Source organism: Caenorhabditis elegans, chromosome IV, assembly GCF_000002985.6.
Source record: "Caenorhabditis elegans chromosome IV".
NCBI lineage: Eukaryota > Metazoa > Nematoda > Chromadorea > Rhabditida > Rhabditidae > Caenorhabditis > Caenorhabditis elegans.
Window position 1 is genome coordinate 14,656,998 of NC_003282.8, and position 18,176 is coordinate 14,675,173.

At 30.6% G+C, this 18,176-nt stretch overlaps 2 protein-coding genes and 73 non-coding genes across 77 annotated transcripts; 27 read left to right on the top strand and 48 right to left on the bottom strand.

The window, feature by feature from the left end:
* The first annotated feature begins 81 nt into the window (after nucleotides 1-81).
* Nucleotides 82-1,168, top strand: Y57G11C.33 (Ras modification protein ERF4). Of its 2 annotated transcripts, none has more exons than NM_001268890.2 (5): nucleotides 82-193; nucleotides 261-338; nucleotides 395-460; nucleotides 516-704; nucleotides 757-1,168. In NM_001268890.2, the coding sequence occupies exons 1-5, from the start codon at nucleotides 89-91 to the stop codon at nucleotides 838-840; spliced, it is 522 nt and encodes a 173-aa protein (NP_001255819.1). In that variant the 5' UTR covers nucleotides 82-88; the 3' UTR covers nucleotides 841-1,168. The 2 variants fall into 2 exon arrangements, with proteins under 2 accessions (NP_001255819.1, NP_001255818.1); NM_001268889.4 differs by having other exon boundaries at nucleotides 84-193; nucleotides 249-338.
* A 142-nt stretch (nucleotides 1,169-1,310) lies between these two features.
* Nucleotides 1,311-18,158, top strand: anoh-2 (Anoctamin; the record flags this gene model as incomplete). Of its 2 annotated transcripts, none has more annotated exons than NM_001383246.2 (12): nucleotides 1,311-1,484; nucleotides 6,672-6,765; nucleotides 7,212-7,403; nucleotides 8,942-9,311; nucleotides 10,149-10,307; nucleotides 11,622-11,868; nucleotides 12,729-12,816; nucleotides 12,864-12,985; nucleotides 13,032-13,162; nucleotides 14,199-14,864; nucleotides 16,832-17,062; nucleotides 17,774-18,158. In NM_001383246.2, 11 exons carry the CDS (start codon nucleotides 6,677-6,679, stop codon nucleotides 17,990-17,992), a joined length of 2,514 nt encoding a protein of 837 aa, NP_001370147.1. The 2 variants fall into 2 exon arrangements, with proteins under 2 accessions (NP_001370147.1, NP_001255820.1); NM_001268891.3 differs by having other exon boundaries at nucleotides 1,322-1,484; nucleotides 17,774-17,992.
* Nucleotides 1,511-1,531, bottom strand: 21ur-5343. The gene has a single exon (NR_060298.1).
* 21ur-6426 lies at nucleotides 2,746-2,766 on the bottom strand. Its single transcript, NR_060299.1, has one exon.
* On the top strand, nucleotides 3,023-3,043 carry 21ur-11291. Its single transcript, NR_060300.1, has one exon.
* Nucleotides 3,207-3,227, bottom strand: 21ur-722. The gene has a single exon (NR_060301.1).
* On the top strand, nucleotides 3,482-3,502 carry 21ur-4321. The gene has a single exon (NR_060302.1).
* 21ur-13643 lies at nucleotides 3,521-3,541 on the bottom strand. Its single transcript, NR_060303.1, has one exon.
* On the bottom strand, nucleotides 4,108-4,128 carry 21ur-5608. Its single transcript, NR_060304.1, has one exon.
* Nucleotides 4,681-4,701, top strand: 21ur-13120. Its single transcript, NR_060305.1, has one exon.
* 21ur-723 lies at nucleotides 4,762-4,782 on the top strand. Its single transcript, NR_060306.1, has one exon.
* Nucleotides 4,961-4,981, bottom strand: 21ur-8350. Its single transcript, NR_060307.1, has one exon.
* 21ur-1253 lies at nucleotides 5,134-5,154 on the bottom strand. The gene has a single exon (NR_060308.1).
* Nucleotides 5,652-5,672, bottom strand: 21ur-868. Its single transcript, NR_060309.1, has one exon.
* On the bottom strand, nucleotides 5,871-5,891 carry 21ur-6442. Its single transcript, NR_060310.1, has one exon.
* 21ur-5436 lies at nucleotides 6,036-6,056 on the bottom strand. The gene has a single exon (NR_060311.1).
* Nucleotides 6,039-6,059, bottom strand: 21ur-979. The gene has a single exon (NR_060312.1).
* Nucleotides 6,227-6,247, bottom strand: 21ur-9856. Its single transcript, NR_060313.1, has one exon.
* 21ur-13789 lies at nucleotides 6,359-6,379 on the bottom strand. Its single transcript, NR_060314.1, has one exon.
* Nucleotides 6,602-6,622, bottom strand: 21ur-8449. The gene has a single exon (NR_060315.1).
* 21ur-4866 lies at nucleotides 6,950-6,970 on the top strand. The gene has a single exon (NR_060316.1).
* Nucleotides 6,951-6,971, top strand: 21ur-12935. Its single transcript, NR_060317.1, has one exon.
* 21ur-14529 lies at nucleotides 7,557-7,577 on the bottom strand. Its single transcript, NR_060318.1, has one exon.
* 21ur-435 lies at nucleotides 7,560-7,580 on the bottom strand. Its single transcript, NR_060319.1, has one exon.
* 21ur-10766 lies at nucleotides 7,621-7,641 on the bottom strand. The gene has a single exon (NR_060320.1).
* Nucleotides 7,823-7,843, bottom strand: 21ur-9550. Its single transcript, NR_060321.1, has one exon.
* 21ur-6909 lies at nucleotides 7,826-7,846 on the bottom strand. Its single transcript, NR_060322.1, has one exon.
* On the bottom strand, nucleotides 8,334-8,354 carry 21ur-9345. The gene has a single exon (NR_060323.1).
* 21ur-8880 lies at nucleotides 8,456-8,476 on the bottom strand. Its single transcript, NR_060324.1, has one exon.
* On the top strand, nucleotides 8,598-8,618 carry 21ur-8606. The gene has a single exon (NR_060325.1).
* 21ur-2105 lies at nucleotides 8,752-8,772 on the bottom strand. Its single transcript, NR_060326.1, has one exon.
* On the bottom strand, nucleotides 9,323-9,343 carry 21ur-4468. Its single transcript, NR_060327.1, has one exon.
* Nucleotides 9,439-9,459, bottom strand: 21ur-9341. Its single transcript, NR_060328.1, has one exon.
* Nucleotides 9,546-9,566, bottom strand: 21ur-13522. The gene has a single exon (NR_060329.1).
* 21ur-14072 lies at nucleotides 9,659-9,679 on the bottom strand. The gene has a single exon (NR_060330.1).
* Nucleotides 9,987-10,007, bottom strand: 21ur-8205. Its single transcript, NR_060331.1, has one exon.
* 21ur-11935 lies at nucleotides 9,988-10,008 on the bottom strand. Its single transcript, NR_060332.1, has one exon.
* On the top strand, nucleotides 10,127-10,147 carry 21ur-2001. Its single transcript, NR_060333.1, has one exon.
* 21ur-12713 lies at nucleotides 10,185-10,205 on the top strand. Its single transcript, NR_060334.1, has one exon.
* Nucleotides 10,556-10,576, bottom strand: 21ur-7703. The gene has a single exon (NR_060335.1).
* On the bottom strand, nucleotides 10,557-10,577 carry 21ur-14268. Its single transcript, NR_060336.1, has one exon.
* On the bottom strand, nucleotides 10,559-10,579 carry 21ur-7601. The gene has a single exon (NR_060337.1).
* 21ur-6009 lies at nucleotides 10,796-10,816 on the top strand. Its single transcript, NR_060338.1, has one exon.
* On the top strand, nucleotides 11,000-11,020 carry 21ur-2654. The gene has a single exon (NR_060339.1).
* 21ur-9666 lies at nucleotides 11,003-11,023 on the top strand. Its single transcript, NR_060340.1, has one exon.
* Nucleotides 11,196-11,216, top strand: 21ur-3659. The gene has a single exon (NR_060341.1).
* 21ur-14865 lies at nucleotides 11,197-11,217 on the top strand. The gene has a single exon (NR_060342.1).
* On the top strand, nucleotides 11,200-11,220 carry 21ur-5358. Its single transcript, NR_060343.1, has one exon.
* Nucleotides 11,380-11,400, top strand: 21ur-819. The gene has a single exon (NR_060344.1).
* Nucleotides 11,383-11,403, top strand: 21ur-12733. Its single transcript, NR_060345.1, has one exon.
* Nucleotides 12,023-12,043, bottom strand: 21ur-4216. Its single transcript, NR_060346.1, has one exon.
* Nucleotides 12,532-12,552, top strand: 21ur-6714. The gene has a single exon (NR_060347.1).
* On the top strand, nucleotides 12,642-12,662 carry 21ur-554. The gene has a single exon (NR_060348.1).
* Nucleotides 12,643-12,663, top strand: 21ur-4219. Its single transcript, NR_060349.1, has one exon.
* 21ur-10480 lies at nucleotides 13,208-13,228 on the bottom strand. The gene has a single exon (NR_060350.1).
* 21ur-5545 lies at nucleotides 14,029-14,049 on the bottom strand. Its single transcript, NR_060351.1, has one exon.
* 21ur-2049 lies at nucleotides 14,877-14,897 on the bottom strand. Its single transcript, NR_060352.1, has one exon.
* On the bottom strand, nucleotides 14,880-14,900 carry 21ur-4523. Its single transcript, NR_060353.1, has one exon.
* On the bottom strand, nucleotides 15,124-15,144 carry 21ur-5264. Its single transcript, NR_060354.1, has one exon.
* 21ur-10220 lies at nucleotides 15,125-15,145 on the bottom strand. Its single transcript, NR_060355.1, has one exon.
* On the bottom strand, nucleotides 15,127-15,147 carry 21ur-15163. The gene has a single exon (NR_060356.1).
* Nucleotides 15,294-15,314, top strand: 21ur-9961. Its single transcript, NR_060357.1, has one exon.
* Nucleotides 15,521-15,541, bottom strand: 21ur-3674. Its single transcript, NR_060358.1, has one exon.
* Nucleotides 15,610-15,630, top strand: 21ur-12172. Its single transcript, NR_060359.1, has one exon.
* 21ur-8992 lies at nucleotides 15,732-15,752 on the bottom strand. Its single transcript, NR_060360.1, has one exon.
* 21ur-5308 lies at nucleotides 16,156-16,176 on the top strand. The gene has a single exon (NR_060361.1).
* 21ur-8813 lies at nucleotides 16,184-16,204 on the bottom strand. The gene has a single exon (NR_060362.1).
* 21ur-5821 lies at nucleotides 16,185-16,205 on the bottom strand. The gene has a single exon (NR_060363.1).
* 21ur-4764 lies at nucleotides 16,440-16,460 on the bottom strand. The gene has a single exon (NR_060364.1).
* 21ur-2436 lies at nucleotides 16,762-16,782 on the top strand. The gene has a single exon (NR_060365.1).
* On the bottom strand, nucleotides 17,169-17,189 carry 21ur-4605. The gene has a single exon (NR_060366.1).
* On the top strand, nucleotides 17,374-17,394 carry 21ur-7635. Its single transcript, NR_060367.1, has one exon.
* Nucleotides 17,558-17,578, bottom strand: 21ur-13450. The gene has a single exon (NR_060368.1).
* On the bottom strand, nucleotides 17,559-17,579 carry 21ur-11471. Its single transcript, NR_060369.1, has one exon.
* 21ur-3722 lies at nucleotides 17,906-17,926 on the bottom strand. The gene has a single exon (NR_060370.1).
* Nucleotides 18,159-18,176: the final 18 nt, after the last annotated feature.

Sequence of the window (18,176 nt, forward strand, 5' to 3'; positions counted from 1 at the left end):
CGAGTTTTCTGCTCATTTTTCCGCAATTTTTGATAATAGTTCTGCTTAAATCCACTTTCCTTCAAAATGTTTTTTTTTTCCAGAAAACATGGCTCAAAAGCCGGGGACGATGGCTCAAATGCGAAATGGCACAAGCGGCGGCGACAAACGCCAATACGAGACAGAAGTGATAATTTTAAATCAATGCAGAAAGGTAATTTTTAACACAAAATCGCTGAAAATCAGACAAATATCTATAACTTGGTTAGTTAAATGGTCAGATCTTCATCCAACGGGACTACTCGAAAGGCCTCGACGTGCAGTTTGAGGCTGAATATCCGGCAAGATTAACTGAAAAAGTGAGTGATTCAGGTTGAAAATCTGAAAATCTAGAAAAAATACAATTTGGTTTCAGGTGCCACGCGACGTCTGGGAGAACACAATTGTCAGGATAAATAGGATATTTGCAGACGCTGAAGCGGTAAAAATTCCTTTAAAATCTGGAAATCATTCTAAAAAACGTGAAAATCCTTCAGATCACGCCTCAAACGATTTTCGAGACGGTGCTGGGCTGTTTCACGTGCTACGCCTCCTACGCCATCACAAAATCCACGTATCGGCGGAAACTCGACGAGCTGCAAGAGTTTCTGAATCGAGAAAATCGAGAAATCTATCATCACGTCGGATTTCACATCAGAAATCCCATGGAGAGAGGCTTGAGAGTGGTGAGGCGGTGGAAAATTGTCAGTTTTCTAAGCTTAAATTATCGATTTTCAGCTCGAAATTTCCCTGCTCTCGAGGCAAGGCGAAACTCCACGAGATGACGTGGATTCTCCAGGCGGCGCGATTCGAACGATCTGAAAATTTTTTAAAAATTATCGCTGGCAGAACGAACAACAATGTTTAGGGAAATTTAATTTCTTTGTTTATTTTGTCCTTATTTTCATATTTTCTCCTTATTTTACATCCATTCGATCCCTTGAATCAAATCCAGGTGCGATATATGTTATGTTTTTTTTTTTTAATTTGATTTTTCCATCATCAATCCTCACTTTTTATCATCAATAATTTGTTCTGAACACACATTCACCAAGCTTTATATATAATTAAAATACCCATCACTAAGTTAATCTTTGTTTGTATCATATTCCCTTTACTCTTAAAAAATTCAAATAAAAAATAACAAATCAATCAGTGGACCCGGCTCCCAGGGCTCCTAGGTTCCCAAAGACTCTGAGAGAGAGAGCATTAAATCAGTGGAGACGCAGGGAAATCGAACAAAAGTGTGTAAAAATTCGGAGAAAAAACACGGAAAACTCAAAAATCTTTCAAAAACCAGAAAATGCTTCACCGGCAGAGATCAATTTCATTTTCCGGCGGTGCTGCACCTGTATTCGATGTCTGCTTTGATGATGACGTGGCACAGAATCGAAATTTCTTGGCACCGTGCCAATTGTATTGGAATGAGCCCGAAGAGCCGGTGGTGGAGCAGGATGAGCACACAGGTTGGTGGGAATTAATATTAATTTGGGATCTACTTTTAACTGGTGCATTGAAGGTTAGAAATATTATTAAAATTTGTGAATTCTCTGAAACAGTGATTTAAAAAAAAAAATTTCTTTATTATTACGATTTTTAGTTTTTATATCACTTAGGGAAATTATCTTTTTGAAATCGAGGTGCAATTGCGCTCCACGGTCAATTAAAAACGCTCCACCCCAAATCGTTGGGTCTCGTTAGGTTTTTGGCGATAAAACCGTAAATTCGAACGTCTTTTCTTTATTTTTGTTGTTTTTCAGTTGTTTTTAATGATTTTCATGACGAAATTTACGAAATAAATTTATTATTTTTCAAAAGATATTATTTCAACTTGAAAATTGTTTTAGAAAGGAATATATAACAAAGCACTAAGAAATTGCTTGAAAACGGGTGAAATTGGCCAAAAATAATTGAAAATGTTTGAATTTACGATTTTGCCGCCAAAATACCTAACGAGACCCACCCGTCTTGGGGTGGAGCGTTTGGCTTTAGAGCGAGCTTGCACCACGATTTCGAAACGCGCATTTTATTATCGGAAAAATACGATCGCACAAATTTCTCATAATTTATTTTTGATCTACCTGTTGAACCTGACTCCGCCCCCAATCTTGTTGCCGTTGTTATTCTGTTGTGGTTGTTTTGTCGAAGGAAGAGGAGGAGCCTAGTCAACAAGGTAGATCGAAAATAAATTATGATAAATTTGTGCGCTCGTATTTTTTCGATAATAAAACCAGCGAAAAATAACAGAAACTGAGCATTTACGAATGAAAAATTTGAAATTCTCTAAAGTGAAATTGCTGAAAATGTGGGAAATCTATTTTTTTCAGTTTGAGAATAATTTCCCAACCCAAATATTTAATATCGCCACTATTTCAAATTTTAAAATATATTTTGGGAATCTGAATACAATTTTTGTCATTTTCTGCTCTTTCACTGACCAAACTCATTTTTTAAAAAGCGTGCGGCACGCTTGAAAAAAGGGCGGGGCCGTACTTAAATAATTAATAATATACTAATTTAAAAATTCTAAGGAAATGAATAACATTTGCTTAATAGCAAATTCATCGCGAACGTTTTAAAATTATAAAAAATAACCTAATTTGAATAGTCTTTTTTATTCAGGTTTTATTACAGCGTTCAAAAAAATTGAATTTAATCAAATCTTTATCATTGACTCAGAAAAAAAACCCCAGTAATTTGTTTCAATGAATAAAAATATTAAAATAAAATTGGTGAGCCCCACGACAACTGAATGATCAAAATTTTATCAAAATAAGTGAATTATCTGAAACAGTAATTTTTTCCAAAATTTAATTTTTTTTAACGACCGTCTATCACTTGAAACAATCTGCAGAACTGAACTTGAAGACGAGGCATATTTTGAGCAATTACTTAGCCCCTGATCTATTATTGCGTTTGGTTTCTAAAAAAATGTAAACATTATCCAAGACAAAAACATCTGTTTTATAAAGTTTTTAAAACAGTATTCATAAATTGGAATTAATTTTTTGGTAATATAATATCAAAATAAATATAGTGTTTTTCAAATAATTCCAAAGCAGAAACCTTTTTCTTGTACTTCGAATTTAAAAATAAGAATTAGAGTGCCTAAGATTCTGTTTCAGAAAGTGCTATTTTAGCTGACGTGAAACTAGATTGTATACATACTTTTTCACTCATACATAGTAGAAGATATCACGTTTCCTAGATTAAATTTAAAACTGAAAGCGTGAGTTTAAAGCTTTATCGAAACAAGTTTTTTCAAAATTTTGAATACTTGAAGATCTGGTCAATTTCAGTACTGAAAACCGTGCACCAATCTTGCAACTCCAAAAAATACTTCAAAAACAGGGCAGGCTACATATCGCCTTAATGATTTTCTCTTAAATTAAACTAATAAAATAATAAAAAAATTGAATGTTTCAGCAACATTATATATTTTACAACAAAATGTTCATCTTACTCAGCTATTGATTAAGATAATCCACATTAAATAATCCAAATAACATACATGCAGTTCTTATTACAGTGTTCGTGAATTTAAATTAATAAGCTGTACGAAAAAAAGAAATGATTTTCTAGCATATTACATTTTCTAATCTTTTGAATTCAGCTTGTGCTTCACCAAAAATCAAATTTAAATTGAATGTTTTATGTAAACGCTGTAAAGAAGAAAAAAAACCTACAGAAATTAATACAAAATCGAAAAAGTTTTAAAAAAAAACAACCCTACAAAATATTGGAAAGTATATACTGATCTGAAAAAACCGGTAAGAAATGAGTCTCCGGGTTTCTTAGAAAGTTATTTAGGAAACGTACAATCTTAAACCAATAGCGTTTTAACACTGGAAACCAAAAAAAGGCAGAAAATTGGCAGTAGGCAGGTATGTAGTCTGCCTGAAAAAGACGCTGCCTACTACGCACGAATGTCGTTTTTATAGATTTTTTTGGGCCAAAAAAACATATATGCAAAAATATGTAATTTTTAGATGGGAGAAAAAAAGTGCAAATATTTTTTGGAGAAACTCGATTTTTGTTTTTTGGTCATTTTTTTAGTTTTTGTTTGAAAAAATCAACAATTATATTTGAAAACTGCCCTGTCCCTAGTTACTAAATTTTCAAGACTATGAAGCAATTTATGGACTTGCTGAAACATTATTTTGTGAAAGTTGTGACCACAGCTTCATAAAAAATTGAGCATTCCATTTATTCCGTTTTAAAAATTTCGGCATACCTGTTCTGCTTGCCAAGCAGTTCCAGGCTTATTTTTGAGATATCTGGCCTACCTTCCTACCCACCTTAGGCGTACCTACAGTTATCGGTCTGAAAAGAAAAATGCGCACTTGACTGTAAAAGTGTATGACTTCTATGACACTGTTCTGCTCGATATCTGCCCAAACACCTCAAATTTCAAAACATCTGCCTCCTAGTCTCCTTACAAAGAAGGCAGATGACGTCCAGAAGACGAAGATTTTCCCATCTGCGTCTCTTCTATTTCACTGCCCCCGTTTTCAATTTTCTGATGCTCTTAATTGTTGCATGCCTCTTCTCGTTTCGGGAGGACAATATTTTCCCCTCTCTACTGCCAAATACTGCCAATATTTGGTAAACAGACTACTGTTTCACTTTCTACGTTTTTATATCTCGGTCTATGATTTCTAGTGTTTGTGTCGGATTTTTTACGAAAAAAAAATTCACTGTTTCAAATGTCGTTCTTTAAAAATTTCGACATTTCTCTCTTGTTCAGAAACATGTTTAGCAAAAGAAAGAAAAAGTGCAAAACATAAAACAGAAGAAAAATGTTGTGGTATGAATAATAAAAGTCAACACTTTACATGCCAGCCGGCTCCCAAATATGGGCATGTGAGACGCAGTTATTGATTTTTGTTCTCAGAAATTGAGCCATTTGGAATTTTTTCTTGATAGTTGGTTTTTTTTCGGAGTTTTGAAAAATACTACTCAATTAATTACAATTTTTCAGAAAAATTCTTAATCAAATACTGAAACAGAAAATATTTTTTTACAATTTTTGATAAATTATGCACGTTAGTTCTAAAAATAATTTTAGTCTCCAATTTTCTATATTCATTAACATAAATAACTTTTAATTTAAAGTTATTTGTGTCACTCCTCAAAGCACTATAGTTTTGAAAAAACTCTCAAACAGACAATAAGAAACGGCACAAAAATGAGAACGAAAAAAAAACCATGAAAATGTTTAAAATAACTAAACTTGGACTAATTGGATTGTCGTTGTTAATTTGTTTATGTAAAACTTTTAAAACAGAGGAGTTTTTTGAGAAATGGTATTGTCCAAGTTTCGAAATTTTTGCAATTTATACCTATATTATAGAAAAAATATGATCGCACAAAAATAAACAACGACGCAACGACACTCCGCTATTTTTAAGCCCCGCCCACGATTTAATTTGCACTGCGGCCGCCACATTTCAGTGCAAATGAAATCGTGGGCGGGGCTTAAAAATAGCGGAGTGTCGTTGCGTCGTTGTTTATTTTTGTGCGATCGTATTTTTTCTATAATACATCTTACCTGTGCAGTAACAAATGAAAATTCACCAAAAATTGAAATAGTGCCATTCTTATTTAAAAGGGTTTAAAAATGCTTATATAGTTGCATATAAATGCTAATGGAATTGTAGTTTCTCCAACTGCTAGCTTTTATTGGCTTGTTGAAACGGTAAATTTTTTTAGTTTTTTCTTTTCGAAAATCTTCTAAAAATAATTAAAACATTTGAATTTGGGAAACAAGTTGAGGGAAAAAAACGAATTCAAGATTATTGATTTAAAAATTGTATAATTAGGAAAGCTTATAAATTTTCATTTAATTGAATTCTCCTAAAACAATTCATATATTGACTTATTTAAACAAAACTTCTAAAAATGGAAACCATGAAACCGTGATTTTTTCCCCACCATTTTTTAAAGATAAGAAATTTAGTGGGTTGAACTTTTTTTCTGAAAGATTTCTTTGAATTTATAAATACTATTTCGGAACTTTGCGTCGAAAACATTGATGATCATTTTTATTCAAAACACAACAACTTAAACCAACAGTAAGAAACAGTATATTTTTGAAATTTGGAAACAGTATTTTGAAAGTGAGAATATTTCAAATTTTTAAAGGCGGGGGAAAAACGTTTACTATTGTAAAGCAAATTGTCCTGAAAATATTATATTCGATAGTCAGAAAATTTCATACAAAAAGGCAATGTCCTCTTCCAGTTTCTGAAATTAAATGAGTTCATTGAAACAGAAAATATTTTCTAGAGAAATCTGATCGTTGATTTTTTTTTTGCATTTAAAAGCTGCTTCGAAATTAGAAATAGAAATAAAGGAAAAATTAATGAAAAAAGTTTTATCAAAAAACATGAGGTTCTTGAAACTGTATTTTTTTTGAATATTTAAATTTTGCCATGATTCATATGCCACACTTTGCCGCTTTTAACTGATCTCTGGTCGATTAAATATGGGAATTCCAAGAAATAAAACGCTCAGTTTGATGGGTTTTTTGTAGAAACTCGATTGTTCTCTTCCTTTTTCATTCTTATACTTATTTTTCCTTTTACTAGATTTCAAAAATTAACTAAATCTCATTATTTTTTGAATTATATGTGAACATGTTGAAACTGCAGGTGTCATGGCAACACTTCACAACAAATTTGGAGCAATTATTCAAGATGGAATAGTCGAGGGACAGCGGTTTGCACTGAGTTCGGATTTATGGAGGTGAGACGTCTTTTGGCAGCTGACAATATTCGGTTTTCGAAACACAAAAAAAAAATTTTTACTGTTTTTCTTTTGAACCTTCAAAATTCTTTATAAAGATGCTTGCAAGTACAAAAAAAATTGTCAGTTATTTGATACTGTTTCACCATGTTTTCAAGTAGTAATACAAAATTGATGGAACTAATTTCTGTCTGTGTGTTTGAACAGTTTTTTCTTTCCGAAAAAAGAGAGTGGTCCAACTATAAACATAATCAAGCACCTCACACAGCGCTAATTGGTAGAATTTTTGGGACCTTGTAGTTGTGAAATTAAATATTTTTTTTCTGAAAAAAGCAAATGAATATTATAAACTATTCAAACATCGAACTTACCGTTAAAAAACAGGCGGTTTGCATACCTGAAAGCGTGCCTACCTCTCATAAAATTCCCTCACACCATCTTTCTAGGTATGCATCCACATCAACCCACTGTGATCTTCTCATCACAATGCAATTTTCGAATGATGACGTGGAAAACAAGACGTCCGTAATGTGGTTGGTACAACAAATGAGAGAACACGAACCAAATCTACGGATTGAAGTACGATACCATCGATTGAATAGTTGTTATGCTATTTATTTGACGGCCGACTATAAAACGTAGGTTTTTTTGAAAGCGAACTGAATTTTTTCCATTAACTTTAAATTGGGGGTTTTTTGCTTTAACGAAACATTTTCATGTCACATAGGCTTTAAACAAAAAGAAAATTTAATATATTTGAAGCGCAAGGCTCATTTGTTGACGTCGTAGAAAATTTCATTGCTACGCACTAATTAATGGACAATTTAAAATTTGTATTTTAGGACGGTTTTATGAAACTGTCAAATGTAAAAACTATTAATTATTTATCAAAAATATTTATTTCAACCCTGACTGAAACAGTGAATTTTTAAAATTACAAAGTTCACGATTTCAACACGTTTTTCAAACTAATGGTAAATCTAAAACTTTTACATTAAGTGAAAGATATTTATTCAAAGCGGATAAAATTCAGTAAATTAAATCTTCTGTGAGCTTTGTGTGTACCGCTCGTGGAAAATTAGTAAAAAGAGTGGTAAATTAAAAATAATATTAATGATGTGAAACAGTATCCAGTTTTTTAACTGACATAGTTTTATTTTATTAAGAGTAAAATTAAAGAATTATGGTTGAAAACGTAAAAACTGAAACAAATATTAACTTCGAACGAAAATTGTATAATAAAACTAATTGCTCCATTACTGAAACGCGTTTTTTTGTGAAAAGGTTATTTAAAAGAATTATAAGATTTTTTGTATAAATTTTCATATGTCTAGTCACTTCTTTAAGTATACAAGTAAAATGGATCGTGAAAATTCAAGAAATTGAATTAGTAAAATTTTGAAAGTGAAACAGTAATTAATATTTTGTATAAAGTGACACGATGTGGACAAAAGGTGAATCAAATCCAATTCAAATCTGTAATCGAAAAGGAAAACAAAGTGAAAACTCTTTTTTTTTTTAAATAAAATGAAAACTCATTTAGTGAACATTAGAAATTACTCAATTTTTGTGCTTTTTACAGATTTCTAACAGTTCCAGCAGATGTTTTTGTAAAAAAGTTAAGAAGCTGAAACAGGAATCATTTTTTTTTATGGAATGTGGGATTTATGCCTTTAAGCCATTTGTTTAAAAAACTACTATTAGGCTGAGAGTGAAAATTCGAGAAATTAAAGTACTGAAATTTTACAACTGAAACAGTAGTTACGTTTTCGTTCGAAGTTTATGCAGTTTCAACAAGCTTTGAAAAATAACGAAAATTATATCAGTTTTACTTTTATCAGATTTTAAGTACCACAAAAATGTGAAAAATTCTAGATCTTTGTCATTTTTCGGAACTAAAGGAAAAGAGTATGAAAATCAGTAAGATGTGTGTTGATTTTGAAATAATTATAATATGAAACATCAGAAAGCTTCAATGTTAATTATATTGTTGAGTTCCAAAAGTTATTGAGACGTAAGATTAGACTTTGAACTTTAAACGAAGCTGAATCAGGAGTTTAATTTTCTTGTGAATTATGGGTTTGATGTCTTTAACCCTGCGTGTAAGACAAGGCAAGCAAAAGTAGGCGACCTCATAGGTAGGCAAGTTTAAAAAAACTCAAATTCAGTATTTTAGACTACTAAAAGGCGCCGAGTTATGTCACATCAAGAAAGCCATAAAATCAAAGTTTGGCGGCGGAATGCGAGATTTTTCATTTGAAGAAGCGCAATTCTTTTCTGGAGTTGAAGGAAAAAATACATTTTTATCGCCTATGGAACGGACAATAATTGTAAAACAAATGATGGATATGATGAGAGCTGGAAAAGGAGGATTATCACTTAAACTTCCAAGAAGAACTATTACATTTACGGAGGGAACTGCAATTGTTCCACGGCTAATTTCGATGAATGTCGTGCAGAATGTATCGGCACTGCATAATACCGAGTTTTTGAAACATTTACAACAAAAATGGGTTTTTTCGATTGATGAGCAACCGATTGATCAGGTGAGTTTAACAAGTGAACAAATGTTTTTATAGTAATTTACTTGAAACCTCTTTAAACTTAAAGGGACTGTGAAACAGTAGTTTGTTGAAAAAAAAATCGGAAGTTTTTTAGATTCTTGAAGTTCAACAATGTTGGGTGTTTTTCCTAATAGAAAATCAATAATAGAACACGCTTTTTTGAGAACACCGCAAAACTGAAAAAAAGTTTTATTTTACAGTTAACGTCATTTTCCGTCAAATAGAGCTCAAAATATAATGTAACTCGTGTTACTACAAAAGCTTTAAGTTATTCCGGAAACAGTAAATTTTATTTTATTTTTAAATCTACAATTTCAACAGCTTGAAAACCATAAATTTTATAGAATAAAATGTTTTTTAAAAATCTATGTGAAAATTAAAGTAACTATGGAACAGTATTTTTTGTTGCAAATCAAATTGATGTTGCTTGGCGTAGCCAGTAGTTCTCGTTTTTTATATAATTTCCAGCGAGCATTTTGAAGTGTGTTACATCTTCGCTAATCTATGTTCCTGAAATACAAAAATTTAGTGTATTTTACTGATAGAAATTCCTAATTTCTGGTAGAAACTCACCAATGAAACACACTAATTTTCCAAAACGCTGCTAAATTAGAAACATTTGTTCATTTTATATCCATTTCTTCACAGTTATAAAAATGCAAAGTTTTCATCAAATAAACCACAAAAACTAGATCCAAAAATTGTTAAACTGTTCTTGAAACAGTAAAATTTCTTTTATTTTTACATCTACAATTTCAACAGCTTAATATAAGTTTTACACTTCGAACAATTGTTGTTCCAAACTACAAAATGTTTCAGGTAAAAGACTATTTTGGAACGGAGATAGCAATGTACTTTGCCTGGTTGGGACATATGACAACGGCGCTCTGGTTTCCATCACTTTTGGGCATTCTCATGTGGTTTTTGGGTGGCTTCAAGTACAAAAATAGTCCTGGGGACAAACAGGATTTGTATCAGGTAAGTAGAATAAAAAACTAAAAGAAAACGGCTGAAAGAATTTGTAGTCAAAATTTTGAATTACACATGAAACTGTAAATTTTTTGTTGATTTTTGGAAAAAAATAGAGGGGCTTGCGGCAGAGTGGTCTTGAAGTTTTAACTTTGGGGAAATTCAAATAGAAATAGTTTTTTCCATTTTCAATTCTTTTTCTCTTTGGAATTTCAGTGTAGAGCACTATTTTGAGTACATTAGAACTTTTGCAAAATTGGAGAAATCATTGCGGGTCAATAACAATAATAATAAGTAGACACAACTTTGACAAACGACTGAAACAGTATTTTTTCTTTATTTATTTTCAAACAATTTTTTAAGCTGTTATACTTTACTGCTATAAGCAAGCAACACCTGAAAATTATCAGTAAAAATTTTAATAATTTTTTTCCAAAATTAAAAAAAAAGCCTTTTTTGGTTTTCCATAAATAAATTGCAATAAAATTGCAATTTGATCTTGTTGGATTTCTTCAATTCAGTACTTAAAAGAAATTTTATATTGTAATTTCAAAAAGTTCCAATTCTTATTACAAACATTCGACAATGCTTCTGCTATTTGACAAATCTCAAAAAGTTTGTAGAAAATTTAATATCCTAACAAAAGAAAGTTTTGACTATTTCAGCTTTTCCATAAATTCCGCATGTTGAGCAAAAGTCAATATTCATAATTTGTACAGAAAATAGAACAATTAAATCAAAAGTTTTAAATTTCACAATTCTAGTTTTGAAAATGGGTATTCGAAAGAAAGCTTATTTCAAACTGAACAAAATGCGAAAAAATGCTAAGAAAATTTAAAAAATTGACAGAAACATTTTCTGATTTTCCATAAATATTTAGTATCTTATTTTATCAAATTGATAGTGTCACATGGTGTTTAGTCTCACCGTCTGAAAACAATTCTTCACAATTTTCGTTTTAAATATTCAACATTCGCGTCACATTATAACGTTTATCGTTTTCCAAGTTTTTTACAGAAAAAAAATTACAAAAAACTGTTCCAGCTTTCTCATAAATTGTTCAAAATATTTATTAATTCACTAGTTTCTTTTAGATTTTGTGGCAATTACTCAACCCGGAAATAGATAGAAAATTGAATGCTCAACAATTTTTTTCAAAAAGTTTGACATTTACCTAAAAAATGAATATTAAAAAAACAAAAAAAAAGAGTTATTCTTTATTCAAAATTTGAAATAGATTTTTCCAACTGAAAATTTTGAAATATGAAACCTTGAAATCCTTTTTTTTTAATAAAGAAGAAATTCCGAAATCCAATTTTTCAGCTAATCTCTGACATTTGCTTCGTGCTATTTGCATTTTTCAATTGTATCTGGTCGACAATATATCTTGAATGGTGGAAAAGAGTTCAAGCTGAATTGGCATTTAAATGGGGTACATATGATGCAACTCAAGATTCCTATCTACAAGACCCTCGACCAGCATTTCAAGGAGATTATTTGGCTCCGAATCCGGTTTCTGGGAGGTTGGAACCATTTTATCCAGCTTGGAAGCACACTGTGATGAGATATGGTTAGTGAAAATGTTTTGAAATTGTGAAAACAGGTAGACTTGATTACTATCGAAATTCTGATTTTCTTAAAATACTTCGAATTGCTTCTAAAAACCCACAGACTAGAGCAGCCGTCACTTTGCGGGTTTAATCTTGCAGGGGACCCACGTTGTTTCACTAAAGGTTTGTCGCTTACTAGAAAATATAATTTTACTCTGCTCTTCTGACCTAGTTGAAACATGACTATTTTTTCCCCATTTTTTCAATTGTTTCCTAATTTTTCAATTTTACTGATAAGCGAAAGCAAAACAGGTACATATTCAAAACAGGTACATATTGAGAAATATACTGTAAAGCAGCCGACAACTCACGAGTTCCAAAACAAATCTCTAAAAATTTTAAGTATAGTAGAAACCGGCTCAACTTTGTTTTGAAGTTAATAATAATTGTTTAAAATTAAAACTTCAAATAATCAATGTCCACACTTTCCTTCAAGATTTAAGAATCGCAAACTTAATTATCAATACTTCCAAACCAAAAATATTAATAGAAATTATTGTGTTTGTTCCATTTTACCATTTTCCAGTCGACCGAATAGAAAGAGTCAATCACAAAAAAAACTTTCACAAAAAAATTACTGTTTCAAGTATTAAGTATACATTGTTCTTCCTTTTGTTTATTAATATATCCCTCCTCGTCGTGTTAACAAATTTCAAAAGCATTCTATTTTTTAAGTTTTTGCCGAAAAATGTTTCAAGATATTGATAAAAGTGATGTGTTTTTGCAAATTTAATTGGACTTGTGCTGTTTTCGCGAATTTTGTATTAACGCCAAAGTAAATACAATCTCAAAAATCACATCGAAAAAAAAATTTTTTCAGTGATAACCTACCCTATCACATTTCTCTGCGTTGTTGGAATGTTCGCTGCTATGCTTGCAATTTTTACGGTTCAAGATTTAGCGGATTTGTAAGTTTTTCTATTCTAAAAATAAAATAAAATTATTCAAATTTCAGTTATTTCGGTGATTCATGGATGCTGTCCTGGCTCTGCTATTTTCCAATGATATTTTATGCACTGATGATTGTTATCAGTGATAAAATCTATAGACGATTAGCATTGATTTTGAATGATTTAGGTGAGAGTTGGGAAAGTAATTAAAAACTTTAAACATTTAACTTCAGAAAACTACAGAACAGATGATGAATATGAAGATTTTCTGATCACTAAAATTGTGCTTTTCCAATTTGTCACCGCATTTGGCTCACTTTTCTATATTGCATTTGTATTGAGGGATATGAAACGATTACAGGAGGTAATGGAAAAGGTTTTCTGTGGGTATTGAATTATTGGATTATGTATATGGATTATGGATATGTTATTAAATTTTTAGATAAGTTTATTTTTCCTAGTGACAGTGAAACAGCAAAATATTTTTGAAAAAAAATTTCGTTTTTTTTCGGTTTTAAAAAAATTGATGAGGAAAAATAAAAGCATATTGCAGTGCAGCCCATGGAGAAAACATAGCAACTTACGAAAAGTAAATTTCACGAAAATATTGAGTTTTCTGCGTTAACGCCACGCAGTTTATTTATTTTGAGTGTGCATCCAAATATCAATACAAAAAAAATATTTTGAAAACCAAAAAATTACAGTTTCACATATTTTTTAAAATACATTGTCGATTTTAGCTTCCGTGGTTGAAAAAATTGGACTGAAATTATTGTTTTTTTTCTATCAATGGGACTCGTTCAAATGAGCAAAACTTGTTGTAGACTTTAATTTTTGATTGTAAATTTAGAATGTTTTATTGTAATATCCGTTGTGTGATTTCATAGCCCAAAATCTCAGCCCAGTCCTTTTGTTCAAAAGCGACTTTCACAGTATTTTTTGAAGAAAAATCGTTTTTTTTTGTCAAATTTTGTTTAAGATACCTGCAATGCCTAATAAAAAATGATAAAAATATTTTTCCTAATTTTCAGAAAGAATCAGAATTTAAATTAATGATTTAATGTAATCTTAAAACATCCAAGTTTAGGTTTTTATAGTTGTTCTCAAAAGTTACAATCGAAAAAAAGTTGAACAGTTTTCAACAGCATTAATTGAAAATTTTTTGTATTTTTTTAATAAGTAAAAAATAGGCTTTCATAGTTTTTTTTATAAATGTTGAAAAACTGTAAAAAGGTTTTTATAAAAAACATATCAATCAAATTTGCATCAGTGTGTTAAAAGTTGAACTTGAAACAATTTTTTTCGGAAAAAATTCAAGTTTCCCTGCACATTTTTAAAATTGCCTGACACGCGATTAAATATTTTAAAATCTTCAAATTCCCATTTTACATAATTTTTAGACACTCGCCACACTTCTCATCACCCGTCAAGTCACCCAAAATATTATGGAAACAGTTGTGCCGTTTATGATAGAAAAGCTGAAATTGAGCAGTTTAACGTATAAAATGACACGTAGCATGAGTGATGGAACATTGAGAAGACACGTTGAAAATGTGAGAAATAAAAGACAAAATTCTGTAGAGCAGGAAGAAGAGGAAAAGAGCCCAAGAACTCCTACAACATCGTTTTTCACGCTGGGATCTCCCACTACACCTGAAACAGAAGTACGTCAGAGAAAACCAAATAGTGATGGAACTCTGGCAACTGGAGATTTTAAACAATTAAGAACACTTTCTTCAATATTTCGAGAGGATTTTTCATTGAAAACAGAGCGCCTACCTCTTCCAGAATTCAAACCATGTACGGATTCAAATCCAGAACTAACTCAAGCTGAATTGGAAAGTGTTATGAGTGTGTATGCAAGACCTTTGGATGATTTTTTGGAAATGTTTATACAATTTGGATATGTTCTTCTATTCTCTCCAGCTTTTCCATTAGCAGCTGTTTGTGCTTTAATCAATAATTTGATTGAAATTCGAGTTGATGCATTTAAGCTTTGTAATACTGTACAACGGCCATTTGGAAGGAGGGTTAAGGATATTGGAGCATGGCAGAAGGCTATGGAGGTGAGCATTAAACTAACTGTCAATAATGTAAGATTACTAGCGACTTTGTTTTTGAAAGTTTATACAAACAAGGTGAAACTGTAGATTTTTTTTTTACTTTAAAAATTAAGTATTTCCGCATTATAACTTCTGCAATCACAGTAAATTTGTGATGAGTTTTAATTTTTGTTTGAAATTGTCTTTTTTTTTCATATAGCATAATCAATCATTTGAATTCTGTTCAACATATACTTATTTTATACAATAATTTGTCAGTCATACAACAACCATTTGCATTAAAATAATTATTCAAAACAAAGCAAAAACTTATAGACTATTTGAAACAGAATTTAGTTTTTTTTTCTGAAAAACAATTTTCAAGTGTTTTTGTAATCAAATTATACTATTTTACTGTACGAGTTTATTTCTATAAACTGACTGTTGCATGGATAACGTTTGAAATCTGTACATAATAGAAAGTGGGCCGTAAGCAATGTAAAAAAAAGTTATGAAATTCGATTTCAAATTTACAACAGTTTCAGTCGTTTCTCCGTTGAAAAAACTCAGAAAAATGAAATAATTTTTTCACAGTCTTTAAAACCTTTACCGGTTATTAACCTTTCCATTTTAAAATCTAAATTAATTTTCTCCACACCCAAAAAACATTACGGAAGATTGTGTGTACAAAAAAACAGGAAATATCAGCATTTTTATTAACTTGTTTCATGAGCAGTGTGAAACTGTGTTTTTTTTTTCGTTTTTTTACTGTTGAAAAATAAAGTACTGGTGAAAAGTACCGTTTAGAGGTACATACTTGGCTATTACTTGAAATTATCAGAATAAAATAACTTTTCATGTGCCGCATGAAACGTTCTTACCCAGAATCAAGAGAATCAAAAATTAAATTAATTGATTTCTCACATTTTTGAAAAACTTTTGTGTTGTTCCAGAAACAGTTAAATTATTTTTTCAATTTCAAGTTCTGCAAGAACTACTGTAAGCTTCTTATCGACACTCACACAGTTGCTCAATTGATTTCTGGAAAAAAATTCCAAATCATTTTAAATTATTTTACATTGCGACTTTACTTTTAAAAATTGAAGGTTGTCAGGATAAAGTTTAGAGATTTTTAAATGATTGAAAATGAACTGCAAATGTCCGAATACAAAAAAAAATTTTATAACATGAAAGAATAAAAATAAAAATTCAAAATTGATCAAAAGGAAAAAAAAAATTTTAACATTTCAGACCTGGAATTTTTTTTCAGTTTTTGTCAGTCATTATGACCCTCTTTTATTTTAAGTTCTTTTGTTCCAAATTTGAAACTTATAGGGTAGGAATTTAGAAACCAATTCGCGAAAATCACTTTGAATGACTCTCGCAAAGTTTTATAAGCTAAGCGAAATAGTTATTTTCATTTTTCATTATTCAACATTTTCTTTTCAATAGTTCTGAAATTATTGAAAAACTGAAAAACTCGTTAATAAAACCATTCAGGGTGTACAATTCTTGTTGGATTCATGAAAAATTTCATGAAATTTTCAGAAATCTTTTCAAAGTTAAGAAGGACTAGAATTGTACCGCATGAAAAATTCTTCCCCAGAGAAACAACTGGTATTGATTTCACACAGTTTTGGAAAACTTTTGTCTTACTCCAGAAACAGTTTTTATTTTTATTTTTTTAATCAAAAATTTGTTTGAGACCTGGAAGTGTTTCAGGTGCTCTTCTAGAAACAAAAAACCAACGGAATGTTGTCCTAAAGTACTGAAACAATTTGTCATGGAGAATCTGAAAAATCGTTTGAAAATTCAAGACTTCTGAGGTTCAAACCATATGTGTGTGTCATAGTATTTTTTTTAATGAAATATGATCGGTTTCAACTGCACCATATTATCGCTGTATTGCAATGCAATACAATGCATACAACGTTGCCGTATGCTTTATTTTTAAAACAATTAAATAACTAGTTTTTTTTTCCAATTTTCAGATTCTCGGAATCCTCGGTGTCATTGTGAATTGTGCTTTAATCGGGCAATCTGGTTTAGTTCAACGAATATGGCCAGATCTTTCATGGGGTGGACAAATCCTTATTATTGTGGTCTTGGAGCATGTGATCCTGGCGTCGAAAATGATAATTGACATATTGGTGCCAGATGTTCCACATTGGGTTCGTATTGAGACTGCGAAGCAGGAACATTTTAGAAGAGAGGCTTTTAAGGTATGATGTTTTTGATTTATCGTGTTTTTGTGCGAAACAAAAATGAAAATCCAAAAAAAAAAACGGAAAAGCTTACTTTAATTGAGGAAACACTGGTTATTTTAAACATACAAGCCATCTATGTCGAACAGAATCTAGAAAAAGTTAGACCTTTTATGTTAATTTACAAACAGTGAAATTTTTTTCTGTCTATTTTCCATTCACCAAATATTTTTGACCGATTATAATTTAACCACAACTGATTTATCGTTTTTTTTCTGTTTCACTGTTTCACTGTTTCAATTTAATTTTCTTATCCGTTAAAAGCCCACTTCATCGACTATATTTCAAAACGAATCAACAATTAGTCTAGTTTAATTCAAATATTTTCCTTTAAAATGTTGAAAATAACGATAATTATAAAAATTTTTAACATTAAAGTAGTAACATTAATTTTTGAGGAAGGCGGAAGATGTATTCAAATTTTATTAACAAATTTAAAATTCTCGAATGTTTTTAAAGAAGGACATCAAAATAATTATAATGCTGATTTTGACGCATCATCATAAAAATTTGATGAAACAATATTTTTTTTAATAACGTTAACGATCCCTTTGATCACAAACTTTAATTATTAACGTTAAGTGTTTATAATTATTACGAATAATAGTTTGTATGCAAAGTAAAACAGTTTTCTGAAGTTGAAATTGTCAAAAATTAAAAAATTTACAGCGAGAATCCCGTCTCCTCTCCTTTACACAAACTCCGCCTACTGACCAAATAGGCCAACAATCCCAAAATGAGCCAATTAGTCCGTCGGAGAGCACTTCAAGATTTAATCGATTAGATCAAATTAATCGATCGAAACGAAGAAGTATCACACCAATGGTTCGGTTATCCAGTTTCACAAGAAAACCAAGAAAAGAAGCACAAGATAATTGTATTGATTGATGGATTTTTCTAGTCTTTTTCATGTACAACGGGATACAACTTCTCATTTTTTGTCTATAAATAAGTACCACTTTTATTGTAATTCAATTTGTTCAGTTGAAATGTTTCTGGGAGTTGTGAAAATTATTGAAGTACAATAAAATAATTTCAAATTAAAAAAAATTAAGTTAACTGTTCCGAAGAG